The following is a 21,649-nucleotide window of genomic DNA, read 5'->3' on the forward strand; positions in this document are numbered from 1 at the left end:
GCCCATATTGCATCACTCACCAGAAAGTGCAGCTTCATTCAACACAATACAAAATAAAATATAAAAATCTCTTTCTGTGTTCCTCCAATGCTAAATACTAGAACAGGCCCTCATAATCTCCAGGATTAAACTACTTTAATGCATTACTTGCTGGTCTCCCAGAATCTCATCTCCACTCGTTACAACTAATCATCACTGCTGCTGCCAATATATACATACAAGGATACTGTGACTGGCCACCCTACATCAGCACAGCCCCTTTGTAAGCTGGTTGAATCATAGTGAAAACAGATTTTACCATTGGGTTTTTGGATGTGTTTGCACCACTTTTTAATAGTTTAAAGAGCTTTTAACGGGTCTCTACATTACGAGAAATGACCATACCAAATGCAGAGGAAAAAGCCAGGTCCTCACTACTAGCTGGTAATTTAAAAATTGTACCTTTATGTATATAGTATGTAGTCTGAAGCTCCTGCAATCAACAATCCAAATACCGAACCTCAAATCTGACTGCTTTCTTTTTAACAGATTGTTATTTGCTGACACAACAGTTTTATTTCCAGAATTATACAGACATTTAATGATTTCCAGATGTTTTAAACAAGAGCTTTACTAGGAGTGCAGCTGGCAATCACAGGATAAAGTCAATAAGGGCAAAAGAAAGTGGCATTTCCTATTCAGCTGGGACCCCATATTCAAAACCAGTGATCCCCAACCAGTGGCTCGAAAGCAACATGTTGCTCCCAATGTCCTCGAAGTAGGTTTTAATTTGAATTTCTGACTTGAAGACAAGTTTTGGATTTGTAATGAGTATGTGTACTGTCAGTCAGAACCTCCTGTAGTCTGCCAGTCATCAAATAACCAATAACAGCCCTTACTGGTCATCCCCTAGGACAGGGCTGTCCAACTTCTGCGGTGCCGAGGGCCAGAATTTCTTTAACATACATGATGGAGGGCCGCTAATGGAAGCCAGTTTTGACCACTCCCCTTTTTGAAACCACACCCACTTCAAACCACACCTATTTTATCACAATGGTGGTAGCACAGCAAAATCCCAAATGCTTGGTCCATACTGTGGGGATATCAAACGTTATTCATATGTGAAAGAATTATATTATGTCATATTAAGATATACCCTTAAATTCCATATGCCGCCGCCGCCTCCTCCTCCTCCTCCCCTGTGGATAGCACAGCAACCCCCAGTACATAATTACACACCTTAGGGACCATTTAATGGCTATTTCCAACTGCTAACAAACTCCCACAACAAACCCCTGCCAGGTTCACCTCCCACAAGCAGCACAGGGCAAGCAGAGTATGGCACACACAGGCAGCACTCTGCCTGTCCTATGCTGTCTGTGTGTGCCATACTCTGCCTGCCCTATCCTGCCTATGTGTGCCATACTCTGCCTGCCCTACCCTGCCTGTGTGTGCCATACTCTGCCTGCCCTACCCCTGCCTGTGTGTGCCATACTCTACCTGCCCTATGCTGCCTGTGTGTGCCATACTCTGCCTGCCCTATGCTGCCTGTGTGTGCCATACTCTGCCTGCCCTATGCTGCCTGTGTGTGCCATACTCTGCCTGTGTGTGCAATACTCTGCCTGTGTGTGCCATACTCTGCCTACCCTATGCTCCCTGTGTGTGCCACACACACAGGCAGCATAGACCAGGCAGTACCTACATAGGTACATACAGTACCTATGTCTCAGGTGTAAACACTGCAGGGGTTGAACAATGCAGGTATTAAAAGGTGTGAACAACACAGGGGATTACATTTTTAAACAATACAGAGGGATTACAGCCTGAATCTGAGGTGAGAACCATGCAGGGGGCCAGTTAATCTCAGTAATGATACTATTTAAAGTTTACACAAAAGTAAGCCATCAAAGCAGCCAGACAGGTGGGGGGCCACACAGAGGGGGGTCACAGGCCACCAGTTGGACAGCACTGCCCTAGGAAATGTTTTCATGCCTGCGTTGCTCCCAAACATTTTTTTACGTTTAAATCTTGCTTACAGGTAAAACAAAAAACATTTGGGGACAACACAATTTCATGGAGCATGCATAGGGCAACTATTGTGCTAAAAAAAAAATGAGAGGAACTTTACCTATTTGTAATTTTTTGAAGTTCAATTTAGAATCTGTAGTACTATTTGAAACCAGATGCACAAGCGCCAGAATACTCTTACAAGGCTCTGTATGTTTTGTTATTAAGGATTAAGTCGGCAAAGAAATAAAAAATTTAAAAAACAATTCTTTATTATAATCCATTAAAAGTCATACCCCATGTACAAAGCCTAACGCGATTCATGCCAATCTGGCACTTAATCATAGGATATGGTAGAGCCTATGATTAAGTGCCAGATTAACATGAAACACGTTAAGATTCATACACGGGGTATGACTTTTAATGGATTATAATAAAGAATTGTTTTTTTAATTTTTGATCTCTTTGCAGACTTAATCCTTAATATTGTAGCATTTCCCTCTCTTTGGCCACTGGCGGGCTGAGTCCACAATGCTTACTTAACAACTCATTTTGTTTGATTTTCCTAGTTTAGTTATTTTTTGGAATCTGTATGTTTTGTACCTTAGCTTGTTATTGCTATGGTCACAGTGGGCTGAAAATATTTTGAATCTTGATTTTATCTAAATTCTGGAAATAAATGTAATAACTATAGAACAGCACAGTAAATGAAATCTAAATCTCACATTCAAGTATGGCTTGCTCTCTTGATGCTTTAAAAATCATATGACTAGTACAAAAACAAAACAACCCTTTCAGTCAGAAGATGCTTAGAGAGTCTGGGTAAAGAGAATAAAAGGAGGCACTGAATTGTCATATTTATTCTTTGAAAGGGGAAGCCAGGACCAGGGAGAGCACAATATTGAAACACAAGGGAATTTCCTCCCACCATGCACAGGTTATACTTACATTATACAGCTTTTCTAAAAACTATCACACTAATAAAGAGAAAACCATTCTGTAATTGTGTTTTAAGGCCACAAGGCCATTTGTATGAGGAAGTAAGAACCATGGAGGAAGCTGGCAATGGGAAACAGGCAGATTTGACAAAAGTCAGGTGGCTAAGGGGTATATTTATCACGCTGTGTGAAAAGTGGAATAAAACATTACTGGTGATGTTGCTTATAGCAGCCAATCACATGTTTTGCTTTGGTTTTGCTTTTGGTAGTGCTTCACCTCTACTTACACAGCATGATAAATATACCCCTAAGTATTGAAAGAGCTGGGACAATGACATATGGTGGTATTGGTGGACATTTTCTTCTTGGTCATACTGGCCAATGACATAAGGGGAACGGCCGAGAGGAGGTGGACATGTGAAACTTCAGATGAAGCAGGTCTGGTTGGTGAGCAGCCAGGGTTTTGGCATAGAAGGGGACAATGCAACAATAAAAGTTTAACTGCACCTCTCAGAACACCATATAAGATACCCACCACAATGTCTAAATTAACCAAAATAAACTGTACTACCAACCAACAGACTTTATCTAGTCAATAAAATCACACACCAGTTTTATCTTTAATTCATAGTAACCAAAAGTTAATTAGTCACGAGGGGCCCCTCTGTATACTGCATATATTGTACCATACCTCCCCTCTTTTGACAGCTCAACCCCTAGTGCCAGATTCTTACTGAAAAGTCCCTCATTTCCCTTTCATCTCCTGAACTGAAGCTAAAAAAGATACAAATTTAATTAAAAGTAGCTTTTGGCAAAGAGCCCAGAAATCTTAACAAGCGCCACCTGAACTTAAAAACATTGTTTCTCGCTGTTAATTAAATAAGTAGCTTTTGGCAGAGAGCAAAGAAAGGTAACCCCCCCCCTACACTGAGATACAATTGTAACTAATAAGCTAAACAGGTCTCTTAGGGGAACTGAGACTCGCAGCTTAAAGGGCAATTTCACCTTTTTCAGCAAAACTGTAATAACACATAAAACAGGACCCCAAAACCCCCAGAAATGTGTTCAAACTTTAAATAACCTGCCAAATTTAGTCAAATGGAAGTGGTATTTAGGGGGTGTGGTCGCAAAAATGGACATGGTCAAAAAAAATTGCTGCACTGCATGCGGCATTTATTTTTGTCCCTCTTTCCATTTTCAAAACATTGGGAGGTATGTTGTACAAGTATACCAAAACTGGTCCAATTTTAAACTTGCGTCACCTTATATGCAATAACATAGTGTTGGTTACCAATATGTTTTGGGGTGGATTGCAAGGTCCCAAATTAGTTAGAAACTCATTCCAGGACACATTAGCACCTCAACCACATGGGGAAGGACATACTTGATGGAGCGTATATCCGCAGATCTAAATGCTTAATGCAGCATAGACTTGAAAAAACAACAGCAGCTTATGTGCACACTGCAATTAAAATTGCAATCATAAATTGCTCCACATTCCCCTTGGAGTTAGGATGAATTAGTTTGCATTAAATAACTATCAGCATGATCAAGTACTTAGCTCCATCCTGCGCATTAGATCTTCTCCTTCATGTCCAAAATTGTTTTAAGACCAGCCCAGGCCTAGTATTTTACTATACTGGGACAGACGGTGTATGTTTTGCAGTGTTGACAGTCATATTCTACTGTTTCAACTAAGCACAGCATAAGTCTTATTTTCTGCTTAAAACAAAGCCTCATTTCATGCAATATCCACAAAAATGTCAACAGGGCAGTTTAAAGTGCCACCTTTTTCAACAGTACACTGGTATATTTTATGAAATTACCGGTACAGGATCACTTATCCGGAGAATCCGTTATCCAGAAAGTTCCGAATTATGGAAAGGCCATCTCCCATAGACTCCATTATAAGAAAATCATTCTAATTTTTAAAAATGATTTCCTTTTTTCTGTAATAATAAAACAGTACCTTGTACTTGATCCCAACTAACATATAATTAATCCTTATTAGAGGCAAAATAATCCTATTGGGTTTATTTAATATTGAAATTATTTTTAGTAGACTTAAGTTATGGAGATCCAAATTACAGAAAGATCCCTTATCCAGAAAACCCCAGGTCCCGAGCATTCTGTATAACAGCTCCCATACCTGTACTGCTTACCACTGAATAAAAAGATATATTATGCAGTACTTTAAGTATTATTTTCTTACAATTCTCCTTGGTAACAGAAATCGCATCACTGAAGTACATGCAATGGGTTTACTTGAACACACTTTTAAAAAGAAGCAGATACGAAGGTTGAGAACACATTCGGTACATTTTTAAACAAATGAAGGCATAAGCCAGTCAGGAAATCATTTAAATCCCACCAATTCTTTTTTTTTCTTTTCCATTTTCCAAACCCTTTCCGGTATAGAGAGTCCAGACCTCAGAAAATTGGCACACCATAAGAAAGATCCACTGCAAAGAAATCTGAATCAGCTTATTTACAGTTTATGAAATGCTGACTGTTGAGTAGAAGCAAAAACCTTAAAGGCAGAATACACCCTATTCTTTTACAGGGTTTACAAAAAATGTCACAGAACAAGGCTCACATGGCCACATTAACTTGAAAATGGAAACACGACTTGGGTTTACAGTTGGACACATCCGAGCATAGACTGGGTAAATCAGGGGAACAAATAAATGTCAGATTTATAAATCTATAACTTGGGGTGGTACTAAAAACCTCCAAAATGTCAAGCTACATCCTGCAAAATGTGAAATTTCATACCTTCCACCCCTTATTAATAAACTAGGACTTCATTAGAAATATTCCAAGAACCACAAGTTGCTCTGGTCTCCCTGGACACACTATCACCATAACCATTGAAAAGCATTCCCGTTACTGTCCTATTATTTAAAAGGGCAGTCTGAATTGAGTTGAATAGCCGGTATATGGGTCGTTGGACCGAGGACTGCATTAAAGAGCCAGTGCGGTTCCCTGGGAAAATCCAGCCTGCCCAAACGAGATCTTGACAATTTTAGCCCACATATGGGTCGGGTTGACCCGCCGGGGGTGCCCATACATGGGTAGATAAGCTGCCAAATTGGTCTGAAGAACCCGAATCAGCAGCTAGAATCTGCCCATGTATGGCCACCTTTAGTTTAGAGTGGTTTGTGGGCATGACTGGCTCAATGAGTACACACAGCCACAACCCAAGTTTAAAAATGATTTCAACCTTTTCATTGTAGATGGTCAGGTTCTTTGATCTATGATGAGGAAAATGAAGAACATACACATATAGGTGACTGTGCCATGCAAGATAATGCTTCCTCGCATGTTAAATAGTAATTGTGAGTTTTAGGACTACAATCATTTTGAAGCAGCTAAGGGTTAACTATTTTAATGCATTGGTTTAGTTATGAAGATCAAGACGTAAGCCTGTGAAATATCAGTTTCCTTCATATGGTTGCATTGAGTATGAATTCTTAATTGCTATTATAGTTACCAGAGAGTGGCTTGGATACTCATAGAAATTGTTTCTATATGTTTTCTTTGAGGTTGTGCACACCCAACGTTCTCTGTACTAAGAAACTCAAACCAAATGCCCTGCTGAACTCAATTAGAGTGCTTTGAATTAGTGGTTGCGAATATAAAACAGCAAGAAGTTATTGTTGATGAACAGTGACTGAATAAAGCAAAGGGGGCTGGAAAGGTACCGATCAGTATAACAATATTTTTATGTGTATAGAGGCCCGCTGAGCCCAACAGATATTCATGTACTATTGATAGTTGTGATTTTGAGAGTTCGGCAAAGTTTGAATTGAGCCAATGTACCATCTTGGTTAGTGCCTGATGCAGTGGCAGATGAGCTGCTGTTCCAATCACTCCGGCTTTTTGCTCAACTGAAACGACAGGAAGGCAGCCTAAAACTGGCCATACACGCACCGATGATATTGTACGAAACCTCATTTTGTATGATATTCACTGCGTGTATGGTGGCTCGACGAGGCAACCAATATCTCAAAAGGCTGCGGATATCAGTCAACTCGTCGATCGGCCAGGTTAAAAGTTTTGATCGGGTGCCATTGAAGTCGCCAGAGCAAAATCTATGTTCAGGGCTGAATCGGCAGAAGGAGGTAGAAATCCTATTGTTTCTACTTCCATATCTGCCGTCAGTCGAGGGTGGGAACGATCTTTTGTGCGGCCGATGATCGCATGAAAAATCGAAATTGCTACGTGTATGGTCACCTTTACTGTTAACGGTCCCTAGTGCATTTTAAGTCTGTTTGTTTGTATATAGTCATCTTTACTTTAATTACGTAATATGACAAAAATTGAAAAGCAAATGCGATTGGGCTTTCACATTATTGCTATATTATGTTATCCAGCAATATGAGATGTTTCAAATAGCATATGAACGTTATGGAGCTACTTCCTAGTCCAGCCTGAAACTCCGCCCCCTTCACTTTGCTAAGCTCTCCTTCGCTCTCTGACTGTACAGACAATCAAAGAGGCATCAACAGTGCATGCTTCTCTAATGTAAATAAGGCATTACAGAAAGGAGGAGAGCTGAGCAAAAAAAAAAAATTGGGGATGAGGAGCTTCACGCTGGAGTAGGAAGTAGCTGAGAGAGCTGAAGTTTAGCTGCTTGTGGTACAGAAACTGCATGAGACTGAGTGCAGGAAGACAGTTATGCTATTTTGGGGTCTGTGTAGAGTCTTTTTAGGGTCCTTTATCATAAATGGCTTACTTACCCCTTAAGTTATATTGTGCTTACAAGTTAAACAGTTCTTTATAAGGTCAAAAATGCTGTAGACTTCTTTGGATAACATCATTAGTATGTAATCTGACCCTCAAATATGTGGTATGTCAAAAAATCTGCCCAATGCATGAAAAAAGTCTGAAAGCATGGCTGTAAAAAGTAATGGAAAAATACATTGCTTATGGCTGAAACTGGTGGTTAAAGGTGGACAATGCGCAAAAATTTTCTAATTGCATGATTAAGAGCATATTTGACCACTGCAATTGTCCCTGAAAGCACTTTAAGGCTCCAAAATGTGAACGCTAGTGTTTCTTTGAAGATATCTGCCACATGTGCCCACACCCAACCCAGGCAGACAATGGTTCTAGGCAAGGTAAAAGGCTGATGCCAGAGAAAGGGCTGATTCTCGACCTTTTCCATTTTTCCACAGGTTGAGAATCAGCCCCATGAAAATCAGCCCCCCATCTGTATTCAACTGTCAGGCCTTCAGTCCACTGTCCCCATCAACAAAAACCCCATGGGTCCCACGCACCTCCTACCCAAGTCTGTAATGGCATTCTATGATCCCATTTAACACAATTTTTTTTTTAAGAAGAAAATCCTTAAAAGTGTAGGATCTGGCACAGTTTATATGCAATGCAAGATTTGGAACATACTGAACTCCTTTGCCTAGGACTGACTGTTAAGAATGCTAAAGTAAACATATTTGGTTAATCAGCCCATGGTAATCAAGGCCCTTTGAAACTAAAAAAAAACCTTTTAAATACGAAAGTCCTAAACACAATAACATAGCAGGTTCCATCGAAAACAGCTTAATAAATGCACAGAGATGTTGTGTAACTCCATAAACAAAAAAACAAAGCAGAGAAAAACCTCAAGCAGGATACAGCTGCTGCTTTACATAAGGCTTAGAGTTGTACTGACAAGTATAGATAAACATCGCAATCAAACTTCACAAAAAATTTATATCCAGATTATTTATAGTGCTGTCTCTCTATAGATCACTGACACTTGTCCTTGGTACCAGTGTTGGCACGTTGAAATTCATGGCAGTTCCGACTGTCGAATTTACCCCCTGCACTTACGCCATGCAGGATGAACACAATATGAGTCTGCAGTCTAGACCAGAATTAAACATTAGTAAAAATCACAAGTTTCTGTACCGCATGCTCTTCTAGTCTCTGTAAATCTCCCTTTTAAGGGAGTAAATCTCCCTTTCTTTTAGAAAAAAAAGCATCTTATGTAAGACGAAGTTTTCATGCAGGAAATAATTGTGAAACTGTCTTAAAACTACAAATAAGAACCTTTTAACTTAAGTCAGTACAATGGTTATGGTTTTTTTCAGGTGTTGGCAACATTGTAATATAAGGAAAAAGATATTATAATAACTATTGTTTGCCATTAAGAAATTAAAACAGTGATTAAAGGCGACACCTCTATGGGTCAACCTTGCAGAAGCTGCACCTTCCTCACGGTCATTCTTGTTCGGGGTGTGGCTGTCAGATACTCTCAGCAGAAATTTTAGGATAGGGCAGAAAGTGTATTAGTCCTAAACCATAGGCATGCTGGTGGGAGCTGCCGTTTGGACATCCCTAGTCTCTCTGACCCAGGTGGAGGCCCTAGTCTTCATGCAGCACAAGGAAACCCCGTCCTCTCCAAGTCAAGTCACAGACGATCAACCCAGGGTAATAGGGGACAGCTAGAGCAGGTGAAACAGAGGCTGGTCCATCCTTTTAAGTATGTGGCCTGAATAATGCTAGGATGACATAATTCCCACAAAAAATTTGGGGCATGCAGTAAACAACAGAAACAGGTGTACAATGAAATTCCTTACACCAACAGGTTTGCCCAGTTATTCTGTAAACAGATGGTCAGCGACACTGCCCATTTACATTCCAGAATTTATCTTTTAAAGACTGTAAAGGATTCAAGTACAAATCCCTTGGTCAGTGTTGTCAAACTGCTGTAAATAATATATATAACCAGCTATACATTTAAAAAGCCAGTTTAAAAATATGAGTTGCATTGTTTTCAATACATCCCAGGAATATTCAACCCCCTTTTTAACTCTACAATAAAAAGATAAAGAAAGAGAGAATGCCTCTAATATATATCTCTATTTAAAACAATACAGAACGTTCTGCTGTGCCATGCCAAATATATAAAAAAAAAATCATAGGTACAGAACTTTATTTTCTCAAAACAGCATTTTTAGGGACATTAGCAAAGGTATGTAAAATGTTTGTGTATATACACATACCAGAATATTATCCCTATATATGAAAAGGTGCCTACCTTGAGGTTGGGTGTTTCCCTAAGGCAATATTAAGAAAGCTTGGGGAATTCCTACTAATGTAAGCTCAACAGGAGTGTCTACGATGCCATATGAAATTTGTGTCTATTCATAGGATCAGCCATGGGTGCTCAGACAAGGCAGCCATATCCACAGACTGTTATTAAACCTTGGGTGATCAAATTATCTTAAATATTTTCCATGGCAAAAAGGTAATAACATCACCCAAAAGACTGCCAACATTTGGCCTTCATACAGATTGCACTAGGCATAACTAGTGTTAAAAGTAATAGTTTGCAATGATTGCAGTATTTATTGTAACAAACATTACTGTCAAAAACAATCGGTAGCTAAAACAGAATGATCTTATAATATGCCAGAGTGTTAAAACAGCTCAATTTTTATGAAAAGCTATTTCAGAAGGCAACACTTTTTTTTGTTATCTGTCAATTTTAGTAACAGGAAATTTAGCTCAGATTCCTACAGGCACAATTTCCAGTGTTCACGGAAAAAAAAAAACTACAGGACAGTTGAAAGGGCCCAACACTTCAGCTGTATTAAGAGAAAAGTAAAGAAAGCGTTTGAGCGCTGATACGTTTTATGGATATGAGTTTCAAGGCAGAATTTCTTGGCATAGCCAATGTAGGTTGGTGGGCTGTCATGTGAGAAACAGAGGCTTTATTGTGAACTACATGGGAACACCATCACATTAGTCACCAGCATGACCTCAGTGAAGCATCAGCTTTCAGATGGCTTAACTGCATTTCCTAGCCTAGCCTACGTGGATTAAACTCCCATTACACCTTCCAGATTAGGGAGGAGTGGCTAAGCGTATAAGTCACTGGCTCAGTCTCAAGAAGGCCTCAGTTCAGTTCCTTGTAAAAAGGGATATATTTCTAAAATATGAAAACTAGAAAATATTTAAGGTTTCTCCCAAAGTCTATACAACAAGGAAAGTTCACCCAGCACACCCTTACCTCCTCCAGCAATTCTTACTCGGTGCACAGCCCAGAGAATCGGCACTCCCAGCACAGTCCAGCAAAAAACAATTGACCGGCACAGCGAGTGTGATGCAAGTGTGATAGCAGCGTGCTATTTTTGAATAAACACGCAGGGGCTAAGCCCCTCTTGCATCACACTCGCTGTGCCGGTCAATTGTTTTTTTCTCCCAAAGTCTACAATTTCCAAAATATCTATTTAACAAGGGATGCAACAATCCATATTTATTGGATTCCTTTCAACCAAGCACTATAGGATTGAAACTAGCTCTGATGGAGTGCTAGGTAAGAAATAATTGTTAAGAATTAGTCATTTTTGCACAATTTTAACCAAGTTGTTGGGGGAGCCACCTGGCCTGGTAATAAACATAATAAACAGAATTAAACAAGACGGAATTGTTTTAAGAAACATAACTTACCATTTGTTCCTTGGAGCTGGTCTGTAACGGTTTTATAAAGTCTACCTCATCCTCAGCTTTCCCATCACCTTCTGCAATGGGACAGAAGTAAAAACAGATTTTTCAGTGCTATATACATTAGGGATTTGATATATATTTTTTAAAATAATGACTGCCATTCTGGTACAACAACATATGTAAAGTGACATACTATAGACATTTATTATATACATCGAACATAGTTAAGATCCTCATCTGTCTCACATGGGAAACAAGGGACACCATTCATTTCAATCATTAGATCGTGGGAGTATGAACTAAAACTAATAAAGCATAATCCATCTGTGTTATATATAAATAAAACTAAAGGTACATTAGGAAAACTATGGAAAATCCTAAAAAAAATGCCTCAACTTTGCCAAAGAATAACATCTAAACTAAAGATAGCCATACACAGGCCGATTCTAGCTGCCGATATCGGTCCCTTAGACTGATTCGGCAGCTTAAAGTGATGACAGCCACTTAAATTTTTTTTTACACCTGCTGTTGTGTTTTAATTTGTATCAGCTTTAAATTACTTATAAACTAAATCTGCAAAGTTTTTTTGCTTCATAATTATGGTAGCACGAATTACAGACCCACGGAGCAGCCATGTTTGTTCCCCTCTTCCAGGTTTTAATTTAAATGCCTCCCAAGTGAATAAATATGCCCAATCACAAACCTGCAACGCCACTTCTGCTTTCAGCCGGTGTGTGGCAAGCTCAGCTCACTTGTCTATGTGTAATGGGGGGGTGGGGGAGGGCCCTTAGAAGCAGGCAGACATAGGAAAGCTTAAGCTGGCCTGCTATTTAATTCTTCATGGGAAGAGCAGAGAGGGGGGGGGCACAGCCCTTTGAAGTAGGCAGGCAATGGAATGATCAAACCTGCCTGCTATCTAGTTCACAACGCCATGCGATGCTATGCGAGGGAGGGAGGGAGGGGGAGCTCCGTGAAGCAAACGGCAAGCTGAATCTTCCCAGTTTATGATATAGTCCTTTTGACAGATTGAGAAGCTACAGTCGGGTTCAGGATCTTCAGTAGGATTTATGTAGAGAAGCAGGACTTTTAGGAAAAACCAGTCAACATGACCTATAGGTAGGTTTGGAAGTTGGTTCATATTTTTAAAAGAAAAAGTATCACTTTAATGGCCCGTGTATGGGCACTAACAACGGGCCTGCCCGACCGACATCTGGCCTCAAATTGGCCAGATCTCGATCAGGCAGGTTGGAAAATTAGTCGGATCGAGCCAATGGATGCCTATGCCAGTCGTCCTAATTCGATCGTTTAGCCCCAGGGCCAAACAACCGAATTAGCCCAATATCGCCCAACCGTAGGTGGGTATATCGGGAGAAGATCCGTTCGCTTGGCTTCCTCGACAAGCAAACGGATCTTGGCATGTATGGCCAGCTTTAGAATGTGGCAGACATTTTAATTAGCGGAATAAGTGCAAAGGGTATTATTAGCTAAATCTATGACTGATTGCTATAGAGTCCCATAAAGTCAATGGCTTTCAGCATTCACACTAACAAATAAGGTTATTGCTTGACATCAGTCCAGCTGCTCTATCTACATTTGCAAAAATGCATTTCCAATTAATACAAATACAAAGTCTATAACTTTTTGTTAAGATATTATATACTGTGTAATATAATACTCTATCGGTCTGTATGCATGATATATGGCTCTGCTGTGAAATGCACTTTTATGCAATAAATAATTATTTTGAGACTTGGTGGTACAGAATACCAAATTCACGTTTAGTGGCCTATATGAAATTAAAACTAAAAAATATATATATATTTGGCACCTCTTCCCCCATGACTAAAGATTTCCTTTTCCTTTAATGAATCATGTGATAGCATTTAAGTAAAATTATGTGTAGCTCTCATCTCATAGAAATAAATGAATTTGGAGAGAAGAAATGACTTTAAATTTTAGGTGACGATGCAAAATATTTAGTTCTGCGGAATAAGTTGGAGCTAATAATAAGCTAACTAGAATTCAGCTGAAGGAGTACAATGCATATCTGAGAATCATGAAAATCCCTTTTGACTTGAGCCTGTGAGGTAAAGACAATAGGCAGCTGTTTCAGGAGTTGGTAGAAAGAACAAATTAAATCATGACATGTTGTTTTTTCAGGTATTTAGCTGTAACCTATCATTAAGTCACGTGTCTGCATCTCTGCCCATCATTGGCTTGTACTGCATATATTAGTCAAATGCCTCGAGCTTCCCATCCCTGTCACACCTGAGTAAAAATTACCAGCATGTGAAAAGGGCAAAATATATGTACATAGTGATGAAAGTCCTACAGAAAGTGCTTACGTAAAAAAAAAACAAAAAAAAACAACTTTTAATTTAAAGAAATGCATATTCTTTTTAACTGGAGATCTTTAACCTACAGATCAGGATTGCATGATTTTATTTTGGGTTGCTTACTGCCACAAATAACAGGTGTCCCCAAAGAAAAAGCTTGTATGTTCAAACCTTGTTTTATCAGCCCAAATTTCATTTTCTATAACCAAATCCTGATCCTTTAGGATGTCACAATAAATGGAGATATTATTGCTGTCTTATAAAGCTGGCCATACACACACCGATACTATTGTGCAATATTCGGTGTATGGCGGATCAACAAGGCGACCAATATCACAAAGGCTGCGGATATAGGTTGCCTCGTCGTTCAGGCGAGTTAAAAGATTTTTATCGGGTGCGTCCAAGCAAAATCTACCTTTAGAGCTGAAACAGCAGGTGGAGGTAGAATCCCTATTATTTCTTTGTTTCTAGCTCCATATCTAAAGATTCAGCCCAAAACATCAATGGGGGGAAAAAAACAATGTTGCAGGAAAGATACTTATTGCTATGTGTATGGCCACCTTTAGGCACAGTGTAAGCTAACTTAATTGTGTGTATTTTTATGGTGCAATGCTTTCGACAGTGCTGTATTGGTATGTGGGTGAATTATCTTGTCTAAGGGAAGTTTGGGTTGTGATTTCTTTCTTTCCATAGCATTCAAATCCTAGCATGGGCTCTGCAAGAAACAAAATGATCTAATAACGACGGGTATAGGAGCTGTCAAATCGAGCACCACATCAATGAGCAGATGCAGTCCCCATTCCAACAGTAAATTCAAACCTGCCCGATCAACACCTGGCTGATTTTCAGCCACATATCAATAGGGAAGGCCCTTCAGGGGACCTCATACACAGGCAGATAAGCTGTTAAATTGGCAGCTTAAATCTGCTTGGGTATGGCAACCTTTAGTTGCAGTCTTTGTAATAAGGAGCAGATCATACAGAGAGCTTATATGTGAACTGGTAGAATTAAGTGGTTTATTTCCAACAAAAAAGTGAAATGGGCTAGATTTTCTTCATTTTCTTTAGTGCAAAAAATACCACAACATACTGTAGATCTTCCTTATTAAAAATTAGGCAAATCGTATATTCATCACAAGACCTAGTTATTAAACTTATGATGTAAAATGTTGTATACTGCCCCTTTAAAATATAAAATAGCAACTTTTTTCAGTAGTTCTATGGATAAAATTTGCAAACATACCCTTGGAGACACCTTTAAATGATTTTGGCTCTCTAGCTTTGAAGTGGATAGTTAGATCCACAGCTTATGCTGTTACAGTTGTAACTAAAGGCATCTTTGGCAGAGCTGTCGAGAACCTGAAAGACTGTAACCTTTCCAAATAAAAGCCTCACCCTGGCCTGTAGCAAGTAACAACTCTTTATTTAAAAGGAGCCTTTCATTAGACAACTCTCGTAACCTGTTCAATTAGCAAATTCTCTTTGCTGTGACTTGCATCTGCCCAATATATACCTGGCAAAGGAACATTACATACCAGAGGCCATGAAAAATTTCTGCAGAGTAGTTCGTAACAATGCACTAGAAATTTTGCTTGACCTAACCTAACATACATAGCATTACATGGTGATAGAACAAAATAGACACAGCAGTCAACAGATCTCTGCTTAGAGCAACACATACAACAAAAAACAACCAATGTATGATTTTTTTTTACCAACATCAGTGAGTGTGAAGCTGCACCCAGACAAACCCTGGGCCATTACTACTCATGGACCAATGTGATGCACACAGATAGTCATGCTGTCTGTTGTCCAAGTCAAATCTCCCATCCATGAAGAATGAAAAACTTTTAACCCAAAACATGCAAATACTGTTCTTAAAACATTAAGCGGAATACTAGAACTCTCACTATAGCAATTACTACCTTGTAGAAGCCTAAGCATGGGTCCAAACATCTACCCCAGCATTCCTCTTTATGTTTTTACAATGACAACAGCACAGAAAAACAAAAAAAAAAAAATGATGCAAGACAGTCCACTAGTAACTAACTAAAAATACTTAATATACTGTAGCCAGATACATATTTATTTCTACAGAATGTTAAAGACTATTACTGGTACCCACAAAACCCAAGACATCTTTTTGGTTTCAATACTGAAATATGTGCTTGTGCTGACCACAATATTAAGACGGATGTTAAAATAAATAAAATAATGAAATCTGCATTTTGTAATGTAGCATTCTTGATTTGACATTTTTTATATTCAGGGTTTTTATTATTCATACTACATTTTTAAGGCATAACATTTTGTATTTTTGTGATGTAGAAATTGCTATTTCAGTTTTATTTAAGAACTGGTGCAAACTACGAAATTTCAACTGCTATATGAGGTTGCAAAAGCTATGCTAAATTTACGCACAGTTAAAACTGGTTGCAGAAAGCAACAATTGTTCTCATTGTTGTAATGATGATCAGATCAATCCAAGATCACCCACCTGAAGGCAGGCATACTGGGGAAAGATCCAATCATTTGGTGAGACCAGTGAATCTTTCAGTTTATGGCCAGCTCAAGATTAGATCCTGCCTGCAAAAGCTTATAGGTAAATGGCAAGGGCAATAAAAAAAGGACATGTTGAACTAACTGGTGATAATTTTTTACGGTATGCAAAATTGTGACCGTTTGGGTAAAAAAAAACAATAGGCTTCTTAGTACATGTGGGTCTTTACAAAGCAGGCAGGGGATTTCAGAGACGGATGCACAAAAGGGATATCGATTAAATTGCAAAGAGACAGACAATTTTGATCTCAGATGTATAGGTCATGTGGGATTTATTAATCTTTAAAACTTAAGTAAATCTGTAAAGCAGTAATATCTAACATAGAGGTCAACTAACTAGTCTCTAAATACTGCAATGCACAAACGCCAGCAAGTGATGCTGAATTCTGTACTTCAATACTTAGATTGTAAGTTCTACAGAGAAGGGACTTCCTTCTTACTGTGTCTTACCATATGGCACTTCAATCTGTATATTTAAACTTATTAGAATGCCCTCCCTGTACGTACTTTTCCACATTGTAAAATTGTACAGTGCTGTGTATCCTAGTAGTGTTATATAAGTTATACATACAGTCATGCATACAGCTAGGGGCAATATAACACACCTCCTTTGCTACTTTGTACCAAAAAAAACAAAAATCTGTATTGACCATAAATATTTATGTGCAGATGTTGTGCTCTTCTGCTTGCTCTGTCCCCTTCTGAACTGACCTGCTTGAAGCCATGTGCAGTGACTGCTGTACAGCAGGTGTATTGTTGTTCCCCCGCCTACAAAACAGTAGTCAGACCAGCCAAGCTGGAGGCAAAATAGAAGCTATAGTGACAATTATTTCTGATTGGTGTCAGCTTTCAGCTACTCTTTTATAAAGCTCTAAAACCTAACCCCATTGCCCGATAAACAGATCAGTACATTGGTGTACATAGAGAAAATATGAAAATATAGTGAGTATGCACTTAAGAAAAACATTAGTCACTACAGGTATGTGATACCTGTAGCCACTACAGAGTCACTACAGAGGTTTACTTTTTTTTTATGTTTGTTTCGCTGTGATTTCCACAGGAGATCCTCCTGCAAAAAATCAATAGTGGTTTACAAGTCACATGGTTACATTAATTTTTTCACCTCTACATTAACTTTTTAATATAATTTATTATAAGCAACGTTTTCATTGGTCTTTGGTATATATTTATATTAATTATTTCCCTACTAATTCTAGCTCTTTCCATCATGCATCTGAAAACGATGTCTCTTTGTTGAGAGACAAAAACACAGATTAACTGTTGTTATGCTTAATTTATAGTGCTTAATTTACTTTTGGATTCATCTACCATTCTGGTTACAAAACTGCTCCCTGGTTACTGGGGTAGTTTACTCTACTAACCAAATGTTTAGGCTAATGTCATCATTAGTGGTGTCTCCTCAGATGGATTTCGGCCCTAAAATGCATCCCTTGCACCCTTTGAAAACTTAAAACATAATGAATGTTCTTATACTGCAACAACAAGTTCAAAATCAATATATATGTTACCTGGGACGATCTCTGTGTCGGATATGCTGGGGTAAGCAGTCTCTTCCATAGTGAGAGACAAGTCAAATCCAGAATCATCCTCTTTAAGAGTATTAGTGACTTCAGAGTCCTGGATAGAAATCTCTTTATCTTGGGGTGCATCAGTGGCTAAACCATTTACAGATGCTGTCACCAAAAACCCAGAAATTGTGCTGTCCACATATTCCACATCCACTAGTCCATTAGGACCTTCCAGTGAGTGAGTATTGTACACTTCTTCTGTATCTGAAGTCAGAAGTTTCTCTGCATGATTTGAGTGCAAGGATTCCTCGCTTTCACTACTTGTAGATGCTGAATCTGAAGCAGAGTCACCATTGAGCAATGATTCCTCTGCGATAGGGTGAAGTGATACCCTAGGGATGGTCACCAGCTCAGAATCCTCATCTTTTTCATAAGTGGGCGATGGTTCCTTGCAATCAACTTCTGCAGGCTCCTCCTTTTCAGAAGTAGCAACAAACATTTCTGATTCCAATAGATTATCAGATGTAATTACTAAAGTCATTTTTAATCCAGTTTCTTCTGTTGGCTCTGAGACGCATTCTTTATCTGTGGACTCCTTCAGGTTTATTGTGTTCGTCTGGGTTGTATTCTCCCCATAACCTGCAGACAAACTTTCAATGAAATCAGAGCACAGCAACGGTAGTTCATTTCTCCCATCAGTGCCAAGCTGGTTGCATTGGACCACATCTGAAATAGTTAATGTTTCACTGTGATCCCCGTCTTTAAATGTTTCGTTCAGAACCACATTTGGTTCAGGCTCTGTCTGATCTTCTATGCCGTTGTTGACCTGCAACTGCTCTCTGCTTTGCTTGCACGTTAGAGTGTTTTTCTGCATGTCAGTGTTTGCATTACTACAAACAGAATCCTCCACTGCTAATACTTCCTGGTTTTGCACAGAATTATAATTACTAAGCAGAGAGGCAGTAGAGGGAGTGTCAGTGACTTTATTACACTCTCCTATAGTACACACAGACTGATCTTTATCCTCCTGCACTGATACTGCTTGGCCAGCAGGTGGAAGCTTAGGATCTTCATTCAGACAGACAGTCTGTTGTTGTGCAGTCTGTGTAAGAAGTGATGTGGTATCTATCTTTTCTATGATCTCCTGCAGCACTTCTGCTACAATGAGTTCTGCACTAAGCTGTGCAAACAGTGGTAGCCGCTGCTCAGAAATAGAGCATGTCACATCCTGGGATTTGCATTCTGCCTGAAGATGGGCGTTGGGACAGGCTGCTAGAAAAGGGTCACCTTGTGCATTCTTTTCTTCCATAAGGGAGGGGGCTTCTTCTAGGCAATTGCTACATGGGATATCAGAATTTAAACTTGCTTCCTTTTCTTTGTTAGAAGGAGAAATATCATTAATATATTCCTCTGTGCCCTGAGAGTGGCTGCACATAGCGCAGTCTGCATTATGTTCATCCCCAGTTCTGACTACTGAAGATTCTTTGCAACATTCAGATTCTGACTCACCAGTCAAAGGTTCACAAGCTGTTGGATAACAAAAATCAGTTTCTTTTGATGACTGACCCAAATTGCATTGAATATTCTCTATTTCAGCAGATATTCCATTTTCAGTACTTTTGTGAGCATCAAAACATTCACTGATTTTATTTATTCCAGTTTCCTCAGGTGCCCCCTTGCAGTCACTGTTAATCGCTGCATTCTGCTCTGGTAACAACTCTGCTGGAGTCACAGCACAGGAGCAGATATTAGCACCACAGATGTGCTCAACATTAACAGAATCAGCAGGCAGATTGACCAGAGTATCCATTGCCCCAGGTTCCAGTTCACTGCTCTCCGATTCACTGTGCATTTCCATAGTGTTTGCATTGCTTGTACAGTAGCCTGACACAGTCTGCCCCATCTCCACGCTATTGTGGTCGGTGATATCGCTGGATTTGTGTGCAGCTTCCGTAATTTCAGTGTCGGATACTGTGCCCTCTTTAACGGTTACCATTTCCTGTTCGGTATTATCTCCTTCAAGCACACTTTCTTGCTTCAAGCGGATTCCAGTTGATGTCATTCCAGTTTCCTCATTTGGATTTCCACAGGAAAGAGGTATTTCGGCAGCATGAACTTCAGCACAACAGCCTTGTACATGGACGCTTGTAACCAACAGATTCTCTGCCACTACAATAGACTCAGGCACCACCTCTTCCTCTTCAGTATCTTTATTTTTACTTTCAGAGGAAAAAACTGCAACTTCCCCACCCATAGTTTCCACCCCACTGTCAGATTCGGCACAGCTCTCTTCCACTTTTTCACTCAAAACACTTAGCGAAAGCATCTCTGTCCCCCCAGTGTTTTCTAAGTGTTCTTGATGAGTTGCTGCTGAGGTGAGATCCTTCTCAGCAGGACTATTCGCTGTGTTGTGACGTGGGCAACATGAACTGTCAGACTGTTCTGTCAGTGCTTGGCACTCTGCTATTTCTTCTGTTTCCTGTAAAACAACAGACAAGTAGATCATTAGCATCAATACAATAAGAAGTAAATAACAGCAAATGGAAAGCAACTCCAGGACAACAGCCTAACTAGATTGTGATTAGCTCTTTTGCCATGTCATATGTCATGCAGAAATAGCAGCTTTTCACACATATCTTTGTGTGAATCACAACACATAGTTGACAAATCACTGCACTTCAAATTTACAGCCAAATTTGAGCCCTCTGATAACACAAAATGATTAAGATTGAGTATCCAATCACATTACAGACAATTCACACATACAACAACATGATATTGCAAAGGGAAATGGTGATGTGATGTCTTGATAAAGGTTCTCTGTGTAGGACTGAAATGTCTCTCTCTCTCGTTTCAAAACTAGATTCAAAGCTTATTCTTGGATTTGCAACACAACTTTTTTTTACTGTTGTCAAATCACTTTCAAAAGTATGCCTCTTCTGAGGCCCTGGTCAGTTATGTCAACCACTTAATGTGCATTGGTATATTTCATACTTAGGGGTTTGCAAGGGTTTGCATTTGCCCCATATCACTTGTACTGAACCCCTGATTTCTAGGGAGAGGGACAATGTCATATCCACTGCCAATTATTTGCTTCTTAGATATACAAATATAATAGTCCCTTAAGTGGTCAATAACAGGAATAGCTGCACTTGGTTCCACACATAGTGGAATCCCACAAGATAACACTAAGTAGGAAGTGTCAGGAAGCGCAGATACAGAAGGGTATGAAGGCAACATAAACACTTCCGATCGGTGTGGTCAAACTTGCTGCCTATCAGAGGATTCTTTATTGAGGTCTTCAAATAAACTAGCAGTGAAGCCTGAAGGGCCACAGGCCAATACTTAACTTGGTGTAGGCCCCATATCACTAAAAATGGCTTATTCTAAAGCTGCCATATACACAGATATAATTGTATGAAACATAGAATTTTAGGACCGTGTGTGGGCTCCAAATTATCGTTCTGATAATTTTCGTACCATTTGGAATAGTCAATTAGGCGATCGGACAGGTTGGAAAATTCCATTGGGATAACGATAGAATCTGAGCATGTATTGTGTATCTGACAATATACTCAGGGGACCTACAATCCATTTCTGGGACTTCGCTTTCATACGATTGTTGTCTCCGATTTGTTATTTTTAGGACTCCTTCAATTTCAGTCTGAATGTTAGTTTTAGATTGATATCTGAACATTTGTCGGAAATCTGAACTTGTATGGCCACCTTTATGCTGCTCTGACTGCTGGTAACAGTAATTTTTATAATAAAAATTAATTCTTAGTTTAGCATCTGAGTATATTTATTTTATTTATGTTTGGTACCAGAATCACCAGCTCTAACAG

General features: G+C 39.3%; 1 protein-coding gene across 11 annotated transcripts in view; it reads right to left on the minus strand.

Annotated features, from left to right (window-relative positions):
• The window catches only part of akap13 (A-kinase anchoring protein 13), a 151,198-nt gene that overhangs the window by 59,560 nt on the left and 69,989 nt on the right, over positions 1–21,649 (minus strand). For all 11 annotated transcript variants that reach the window (XM_012959563.3, XM_012959568.3, XM_012959566.3 and 8 more), the window contains 2 exons: positions 17,805–20,283; positions 11,385–11,455 (listed from right to left, as the gene is read on the minus strand). In XM_012959563.3, coding sequence (XP_012815017.2) covers positions 11,385–11,455; positions 17,805–20,283 — 2,550 coding nt within the window. The remainder of the gene's footprint in view (positions 1–11,384; positions 11,456–17,804; positions 20,284–21,649) is intronic.

The sequence above is a fragment of the Xenopus tropicalis genome, chromosome 3, assembly GCF_000004195.4.
Source record: "Xenopus tropicalis strain Nigerian chromosome 3, UCB_Xtro_10.0, whole genome shotgun sequence".
Classification (NCBI taxonomy): Eukaryota; Metazoa; Chordata; class Amphibia; order Anura; family Pipidae; genus Xenopus; species Xenopus tropicalis.